The 9,941-nt window shown below is 39.7% G+C and overlaps 2 protein-coding genes across 2 annotated transcripts in view; both read left to right on the top strand.

Annotated features, from left to right (window-relative positions):
* Nmnat (nicotinamide mononucleotide adenylyltransferase) overlaps nt 1-1,956 on the top strand; it is a 5,489-nt gene extending 3,533 nt beyond the window's left edge. The window contains exon 5 of the mRNA XM_017906572.1: nt 1-1,956. This exon is cut by the window's left edge and continues 853 nt beyond it. Coding sequence (XP_017762061.1) covers nt 1-1,956 — 1,956 coding nt within the window.
* LOC108552161 (probable serine/threonine-protein kinase DDB_G0279719) overlaps nt 1-6,386 on the top strand; it is a 6,942-nt gene extending 556 nt beyond the window's left edge. Inside the window, exon 2 of the mRNA XM_017906575.1 lies at nt 5,395-6,386. Within this exon, the coding sequence (XP_017762064.1) occupies nt 5,412-5,678 (267 nt within the window). The 5' untranslated portion in view covers nt 5,395-5,411 and the 3' untranslated portion in view covers nt 5,679-6,386. The remainder of the gene's footprint in view (nt 1-5,394) is intronic.
* Nucleotides 6,387-9,941: the final 3,555 nt, after the last annotated feature.

The raw sequence follows: 9,941 nt of genomic DNA, 5'->3' as shown, positions 1-9,941 counted from the left end.
CAGCAGGAAGGGAATCGGAAGGGAAGCGATGAGATCCACGATCAGGACTACTCTAACGACAGCGTTCGATGCTCTAATACGCAGGTGTTGGTGTTAGTCAGCGCGATGATTCACAATCCTTTCGATAAGGAAGGTGCGACGTTGATCGTCGAGGAAAATGGAGTATCGACTAAAGGAGAGATCACGATATACAAAGGTGACTCCGATGGAAGCATCGACAAATTGAGTCTCTTGGTACAGTCACCTGTTCCATCGTCTGTGAGCGACGAGAGCACCGTGAAGATACAGGAGATAGTCGACGACGAAACAGAGAACGCGAAGGAAGGCTCTGACGATTCCTTGGCCCTAGACGAGAAGTCCTCGAAACGGGACGTGAGTCTGGAAATTGATGGCAAATACGTGAAGTCCGTGGTGAACGCGCGCAAGAGTCCTAGGAAGACGAAGAACGGTCAAATGCGGATATATAACAACGAAGTCGAGGAGAAGAGAGGCAAAGAGAGCGAAAAGGTGGAGAAGAAGAGCGCGGATTCAGGCACACAGTCGGAAGAAACGTTCTACAAGACTGTATCGAAATCCTCGAAAGCATCCTCGTCGAGATCGAAGAGTCCTAGGAAGGAAGGGAAGTCCCGATCAAACGGTCAGAAAGCAGCCAGCAATTCGAAGATTCACGAGTCCGCGACGATCAGCGATGAAAGAACCAAGAAAGCGAAACGATACGATGCACCTCTGAAAGGAAGTCTCGACTCTGTGATCGCTACTAATGATTCTAGAACGATTTCTAGACGAAGATCGAAGACCGACGAGATGTTCTCGAAGAAGTCCAAGAGCTACGAGTCCATTAAGAAGATTCAAGAAGTATGTTACGAGAATGCTTCCAAGGCTGATAGTACTTCTCAGTTGATCACTGCGAACGAACTGGACATGCAGACTGACGAATTCTGCTCTGTCTGTTGCTACGTGAACGAATTGTCTCTGAGAACCGAAGAAATAATGGGGAACGAGGATGTAATTCTGCGTTCCAATTGCAGTTCCATTGTGGATGAAGATTCCACCGAGTGCGATATTTGTAGTTCTTGGAATTTGCAGGAATCGACCGATACCCTGGACCGAAAGCTGATCTCGACGACCGAGTGCGACCAGATGTGCAAGGTGTGCGAGATCTGCAACGAGATCTGCGCCACGTTCAATCCGGATCAGGAGTCGAGGTCGTACACTTCCACTAGGCATCCGAGAGACTCGACCCAGGGCAGAGCGTTCGAGTCTTCTTCCAGAAGCTTTCCCAGAGACAGCTCCAGAATCGGCGACAGCATGGTGACCGACCCATCTCTGGACGAGGACAGCTTCGAAATCGAGAACTGCGGCTTCCAGAGCGGCCCAGAGTCGATGGACGAACGGAAGTTGGGCGAGCAAAGTGGTGACAAGCAATTATCCAAGTCTTTCAATATCTCTGATTCGGCTGTTACCAAAAAGAAATCACGTGACAAATATTTTATTCCTAAGGACGAGCTAGCTATCCTGTCCAGTGGCTCCAGACGCATGAATCGCAAGGGATCCTTATTCAGGAAGAAGCCAACCGAGGATCCGACTAATGTTACTCAGGATAAACGGCGTTATTCGTCAGTGGATAACCTTCAATTAGCAAAATCGTCTTCCAGAAGCAACGACAAGGTACTTAGGCCGAAGAACAACAAGCTGATAGGATCAGCGGATAACATACGTGCTTCCAAGAGCTCTAGAAGATGCAAATCGTTGCAGAGGTCTGCGGATAATGTTCGATACATGGACACGTCAACGGATAATTTAGACTCGCTGGTGGAAAACCTAGGAAGAGAGGATGACATACAGGAAGGCATGAACTGGATAGGAAAGCCGAAAGTCAGGGACAACGAGACTGTGAAGATAATACTGACCAAGCATAATATTAAAATTATCAGCGAGAAGGAAACTGCTCTGTAATGGGGAGATATAGGAATTCAACGAACACGGAGGAACGTAATTTGTTCGAGGAAAATCGCTCACATTAGTTACAGAAACAAAAAGAAGTTACAAAATATATATATACATATATTATATTATACACGACACAGATTAGATTGAACTCTCGTTAGGCCAACTGCAAACCCTAGGATGCAGACTTATCGACTCTCTTGTGATAATTCTGACCGATATATCGTCTTCAACAGACACAAGATTTTTCACATTATAATAGAGACCTAGTTAACGAATATACGTATCTATATTAAAAAGAAATATATGCATATATATTTCTTAAATATATATATGTATACATATATATTTATAACTCGGGAAACAGGTTCTTTTCCGAGGAAAAAAATGCCAAAAATGTTACAATTTCATCCTACTCACAGATTCTATTTAATTAATAACGACGACGTTCACGCGAAGAGACTCTTTAAGAAAAATTTAAAAAGTACTGTATAAAGAAGAAAGGAGAATGGAAATGGATCTCACATGTAATGGATGGCATTGTTGAACTACACGTTGATGGCCATGAATAGGAAAAGAGTTCTATAATGATATGCATACGAGAGGTCACAAGCGTTAAAGAAACTCCTGTAGACAGCCAGAGAAAATGATATTATATACATATATATATATATTATTATTATTATTATTGCGTTAACGAACTGATTAAGAGCTGTTGAAAATGGAGAGATTTAAGAGTGAGACGGATCAGTATTAAAAAGAAGCTCAAAAGATTAAGACATATATATGGTAGTAAGATAACAAAGATTTAAGAAGAAACAAGTTCTGGAAATGCACGAGCACCGAGAACAGTAAATTATCGAGACAATCCTACAATTAACTCGTCAATATTATACGAAAGAAGAATGGTTTCGACTAACTATAATGTATTCTATACAAACTACATAAGCGATGCGTTACGATGGGCTGCGATACATCGATCGGGGAGAACGTGATTAATTAATGTCGCTTCTAATGGAACCTGCTGATCTCAGTTTACGTTTCGTCGTCTGATAAAGAGGTGGAAGAGAGGTTATGGAAGGGATAGGGTAGAATATTCGATCGAAATGCGCGATTCCGTTTCGAACTCGAGATGTCGCTAGAGTGTATAGTTCAGTAACTGAACGACACGCTGTCTTACTTGCGCGACGGAACTATACAATTGATCACGGTTTACACATACATACATACACACCTCTGCCAAACAATTTTTATTGAGAACGTGCCAATTGTTTTTTGATACCTTTGTAGATATCGTGTTTTTTACTCTTTCGAAAGGCATATCTCTGTATGATAGTTTAAATCGTCGATACGTTCACGACAAAAAGCGATCCAAAGGGAGATCGAGAAGGGAGAGAGAGAAAAACGTTCCTTGATTCCGTCACTGTCGCACATCGAACCCGTTCTCTTTCTCGAGAGATCTCTATAAGTATATTACAAGCAGTTCTTTTAACCTCTCTTTTCTTTTTTATTTATTTCTTTATTTTTCCTCGTATCTCTTTTGTATCTTCTATATGCACGGTGTCATGCGCCTCTCTCTTTGTCGTAAATCTCGCTTTGAGAAATCCCTCCGGCGATGGTAATTGCTGTCTTGTTGCGAATATTTTTTCAAAAATATCCACGAATTACTCCACTGCATCTAACTGTGATGAAATCGTTCGGGTTGACGAGAAACTATGCGAGAGAAATCTTTTGTAACTCGATTTCTTTTTTACTCGACACTTTTCTCCCCTCTTTTTTATTTTTCTATTTTTTTTTAAAATATTTTTATCGATGAAGAGTTTGCTCAAATTATCGACCCCGATGAGATACACAAGACTCGATTGCAAGTACGCTTAGGTGCAATGGAAACGAATCGTTGTTTGATATTAATGCCTGAGCTTCTTAGGCGTACCTGTGTTTTCATAGTGCCTAATTTCCATTGTTCTACCAGCAGCCGCGCTCACTGGCGGCGCCACTGTCGAGAAGCATCGTGTTTGCGAATGACCTTGCGAGAAGCGATTCTTTTCACTTTCTTTTCTTTTGTATTTAGTTGACAAGGACGTGTTTCTTCTTTTTTCGATCACCACCAACCTCCTTTCTATCACGGCCCTGTTATTTTATTAGTCTTGATGCGCAAGCCTAATTTTTGTACACTACCCCTAACCCCTTCGAGCAGATTCTTTGCTCTTGTTATTTATATAGTAACGTAGATAGACGAAGGTGGCGAGAAATATGCTCAAGCTGACGGTGTTGATTGTTTAACCCTTTGGGGACGCTATTTTTAAACAATTCTTTTTTTCCAAGTTCCGAATTCAATCGATTTTTTTTCTTCTTTTTTTATTAGAGAAGATATATTTATTTTTGTAACGAAAATAATTCTTGTTAATGGAAAATTATTATATTTATTGTTAAATGTAACACGGTTACCTGGAAATATGCCGGCCTTCGACCGCAAAGGGTTAATTCACGAAAAGTGCTTCCTGAGTGCGACTAAAACGGCCTTAGGCCGCCCTTGTATCTTTTTTGGACCAATTCCGCTTCTTTTTTCTATTCCTGTATCGTTCGTTTCTTTGTTGTCTGTATTTTTCGATTATTTCGTGAGACATGTGAAATGTGTTTGGCCATATCACGACTTCTATCATGCAATCGCTCTGTCGGACGACAGTCCTCGTGTCCAAAATCGTTTCTCATTCATAGTCGTAACCGCGAAGTGTTCCTAAAAATTGAAGAAAGAGATCGAAGAAGGAGTCTGAAGAAAGCGAAGTAAGCTCAAATCTCGATGTACAAAACCAGTATTATTACGCGTATTCAAGTGTTCAGTATTATTAGCATTTCAATGTTGTTTGAAAGTAAAATTGCAAATGGCGCGTAACGTAGTATCGGCTCGATTTTCGAGTACTTAAGAATTTTCGAATTCACGCGAATCTTTTCTTAGAAATTCAAGGGTGATCTAACAAGAGAAGCCGAGAGGAAGCGAATAATTCGATAATTCGAAGATCTTTCCAACTCGGTTTCACCGATTTTGACAAATTCCAATTCTCGGCGGTAATTTCCCCGTCGCGAATCGATTTCGTCACGTCGTTTCACTTCCATTCCGTCGCGTTTTACATGGGAATTCCCATTTTTGGAACAGAGGACTCGCAGACATGTTCCGCCATTACGCACCACGCGAGCGCCCTCTTCTTAGATCCCCTTGGCCAAATGGCGATCGCGGCTCGATCGACCTCGGCTCTCACCGGACCCAGGTGCGAGCGTGTTAAAAAGGCAATGGTTCCACGTCTCTTTCTCAATTTTTGCCCGACTCGAAACCCGTGGTCGTCGCGTTTATCGGGGATCAACGCGAAAGGAAGGCGGAAGCCCACGATGGCGTGATAGAAGTCGATGTGTGGTTCGGTTCTGATGGAGCATGTGATATGTGTTTTCCAGGGTACAGCAAAACCTGCATGCCTACTGTAAGACAGATAGTTGACTGTCTCGTTGCTGCTCGACCCATGCCAATCCGATGCGGCCCCTGCCTTACTGCTAAACGTACTAATACTGCTACTAACAATCGCGGTAGTAACGGCGCCAGTCGCGTTAGTAGCACGGCTAACAGCAACAACATCAACAGCTACATCAACAACAACAAGAACGTACACGCCTACGAGAACATTCAGAGCTTTAGAATGCGCGAGAATGTCCCGATCGGTTGCGCGACCAACCGCGACTAGGATTTCTGTTTCCCGCAGTGCTGGGGACAGCTTCCGCCAATCAGATCACGGATCTTATGAGTTTCGATATTCGTGGAAGGGAATACGTTCATTTCTTTTCGTAGCTATCTATCTCAACGAAGTTTTCTTCGTCGCTCGGTTGATATCGAGTTGATCGGGCTCGAATCGATACCTAACCTCAAAGTTACTAGGTAACTAAATTACAAAGTAACCTCAAAGGCACTAGAACTACCAGGGTGGTCAAAAGACGTTTTATTTTCGCAGTTACCGATGATATGCGGGATCTTTGCTGACATTAATTTTTATTCTATGGCGAATATATTTATTTTCGTTGTACCATTTTATTTATCATTATCTTTGTATATTACGCGTATATTGGTAGTTCTGGTGTTAATTATTAATTTTTCTTTAGCAGGTTAGTAATTATTTTAAATTGGTATATAGAATTCGTGGAAAAATGGCGGATTTGTGAATAGTAGTTTCGCGTGAATTAAGTTTCGAAATATGAATTGGAGATTGAACATTTGACAATAACGGGATTATCATTGCACACGATCGAAGTTCAGTGAAGCAACGGAGGGATTAAAGATGGGGTTCATTTTGGAAGAAATATTTTTTTTATGAGAAATATTTTATAACGAGCTATAGTTTGTTTTATTTGTTACTTTGGTTGTATTTTGGGATTGATGAGAAGTACAAACTGTAGTGGGTATGTAACGAAGGGAATTTGAAAATATTTTTTGTTTTTTGAATTTAGAAATGTTAGGACTTATTGTACCTGGATTGATACCAGATTTATGAGCTTTAAATAACGTTCATGAATTGCATTTGCTTTCCTCCGGTATAATCATGAAATATAACAGTATAGGTTATGATGTTTTTGATATGGACATGGAAGAGAATGGAAATGTTTGTAAAAAGAACGTAAAGAAATACATATATCTATATACACTTTGTTAATTTTGAATAAATATTTATTTTATTTTTCATCGAATCTTTTCGATCGTTCTTGTTATTGATCAACGATGCAGGAGTGAAGTATTATTGTTATTATTATTTGTTCCTTTTTACTATAGTTATAATCATTGGATCAATTGAGAGAATCAGAACACTCGTCGATCGATTCCCCAGCACTGCTTGCTTTTGGAAAGATTTTTCAATTTTTCAATTCCGTTCTTTTGTACTCGAATCGCATTTTTTAACGTTACAATTTTATACATCTTTTTGCACTATTAATGTTAGGGAAAATGGTGTCAAACCGGACAACTGACACTTCAATTATTGCACTCGAAATTACACCTGAAGGATATGTTACGAAGATCGATCTAACAATTTTTCTTACGATTTAAAATAATTTTCATGTGACATCATCTTTGTCATTTACAATTCGCGTGATACCTTATGTTCCATCGTTGAACGACTCAATCTGCGAATCCGCAAGCACTAGGAAGCTTGCCGGAGAGCATGTATCGATATATTTAAAAAACGAGAAAAAGGAAAAAATATACTGTTTAATATCTGGCACGTTACCGATGTACCGAATTATTTTCACTCTTACGAAGACTTATAGAATGGAAAAATAGTCTCGAGAAAATAATTTCATTCGATCGTGAAAAAAGATCACGCTTACTTTCCTCGATTTTTGATCCATCTTTTAAGCAAATTACGATTAAGCGCTTTATACATTGTTGGTTATATCGAGATCATTGTTAATCGTTAAGGATCCGTTGTTATTTTCTTACAAATAGCGCTATTCCAGCGTTGTACCGTGGGTCGCGTGTCCGACATTTTGCTGCAGTCGCCATTTTGTAATCACCGTGACGATTCTAGTCCCAGCGGGCATTGCACACTCTTTGACACGGTATTTTACTATGGAAACGACTGCTTTGGTACTTGTCTCGGTCAATTTGCGAGTGTCGTTTCGGAAAGCAATCAATGGTCACGCGTACGCGCATGCGCGGAGCAACGAAGCGTGCAGTTTCGAGGTTAGGGAACTGATCAGGTGGCGATCTTAAGTCGCGCGTTTGAATCGAAATTTCGGACGCTTTTGCGTTACGAATTCGAGACTTTTTATTTTCTTGGTTCGTTCCTTTCGAAGGCGTTTATCAACGCGATGGTTTACGTTGAAATGTTTCGAGAATAAACGCGGAATGCGGTCGAGGAAGAACCTCAACCATTCGCCATTTTGTCCGTGGTACTGCGGGATATCGGTGACGAATTTGCGAGAGGCGAAATTTCAGCTTTGCGTCTCGCGGGTACAGGGGCGGATTTATAAGGGGAAATGAAAATAATCGATAACATATTTTATATACGTTGGCAAGAGAGGAAGGATGAAAGAGTGAGTGAGAGAGAAAGTGTGTTTGAAAGTGGAGAAGCGCGAGAGGCGTTCGACGCGCTTGGATTTCCATTCTATTTTTTTAAGGATATTTCTTTTTAAACTGCGATCTAAGCGATTGCTTGCGAAGATTAGTATACGACTATTTAGATGATAATTCGTCGGGACAGAATTTTACTTGCTTCTTCCTTTTCAGTCTATAATTTGCCACCCTTTGAACCTTGCACTCCAATAGATTAACGTGTTCTTTCAAGCTCGAAATTTTTTCTGTAAAAACAGAAAAATATTAAAAAGACAGAACACGTGAGAAAATTTGTAATTTTTTAAAATTTAGTTTAAAAATTTAATTCTTAGCAATAATTACAAAAGGTTAATGAAAATTTTCATAGGAAAGGAAAAGAGATTTCAATGAGTTACACTTATGGCATAAAAATAGGCGAATATATAAAAGATAGAACGCGTAGGTTAATTTTCGCATTTTCGTGCGGTATTAAATTATTCCTGACCTAGGGGAAAAGGTAGAAAAATTTCGATCAGTTACGAGGAAGGATCTATTTATATTCAGCCTATAGAGTGTAACGACAGTGGCATCTTCGGAAGCGTTAACAAGCCGCCGGAAGTTCGACGGAGTGTAATTAAAAGCTGAAGAGGCACGGTGTTTTGTAAAAAGGAGAGAGAAAAAAAAGGAAAAAGATGTCTAACGAGTTCTCAGCCGAGTAATTAAAATTTAAAATCATCCGGCAATTTATTTGCCGCGAACTTAACAAAGTTACTCGACGAGGCCCTCGTCGGGCTGAAAAGGGCTTTATTACTATTTATTACGGGTCGTATTAATCTTCAAGAGTAGCTCGGCGACTTCCGAGTGTCCTGCACTACTTGTCCCGTTTTACCATTTAGAAAAGTCCCGCATTCGTTGCGCACTTCGCGAGTCGTTGATCATTCTACAAAAGGGGTACAAAAATGTTGGAGTGCAAGGGTCAAGGGTTGCTAACCTTTGCTCGAGAGTTCAGTACTAGCTAATAATATATTCCATCGACTGTACTTCTGGAAGGCACCAAAATGGCCGATCGACAGAAAATTTGAGAAACATCTGTGAAATTCATCGATCCAAAATATAGAAAACTTTACCTTCGAATATTCATAATAATGTTTTCATACCTGGTAATTCATAATTGTTGTATAATTAAAATTCTATTCTCGTTAAATGAAGGAAAATGGAGAGAACGATGGCAAGATGGAACCTATAGGCAAACGTTTCGTTTTATCTAGTTTAAAAGAAATTAATATTCCCTTGGGGATGTTTAAATATTATGAATTTTTATATAAAATTTAATATTTCGTGAAGAAAAATTTATTTCTCACAATTTGGATTTTTCTATTGTAGAAATACGTTTAACAAATCTACCAGACAATGCAAATGGCTTCCATATGGGGACTTGAAAAATTCCTAGTGATTATATAGGATAAAATTAATCAGAATGCATATTCACGTGTACAAATAGAATTCGATATGTATGAAAAGTATCTCGATTAATATCCCAGTAATTTATAAGTATTTAAAATTAAAATTTTTATTTTGGTTTCACCCTTACCCTAACCTAATCCTCTCGAATTTCATGTCGGTCTGCCACTGGTACCCTTCAGGAAAGTATCCCTTCTATCAAGCATCGAATAACTCTCTTTCATTTGTATTTAATTGAAGCGTAGTTTGCGAAGTAAGATGAAAGAAAGAATCGAGGTAGAATACTAGCTCTAAGGATTTTAGGTTATATTTGCGACCTCGTTTGATTTATTTGACGGTCTCTCACCTAAGTGCCAGGCAATCCTGAGTCAGATACGTGAGTCTGATATCTGACATGTTTATTTCGAATAATTATCGAGCCAATTACAATAGCAGTACTTAATGCAGCTTTCGAGGTTAGTACACG

Source organism: Eufriesea mexicana, unplaced genomic scaffold (assembly GCF_001483705.2).
Source record: "Eufriesea mexicana isolate 0111107269 unplaced genomic scaffold, ASM148370v2 scaffold5561, whole genome shotgun sequence".
NCBI classification, from domain to species: domain Eukaryota; kingdom Metazoa; phylum Arthropoda; class Insecta; order Hymenoptera; family Apidae; genus Eufriesea; species Eufriesea mexicana.
Note: the sequence above shows the minus strand (reverse complement) of the source record. Positions and strands in the feature narration are given on the sequence as shown.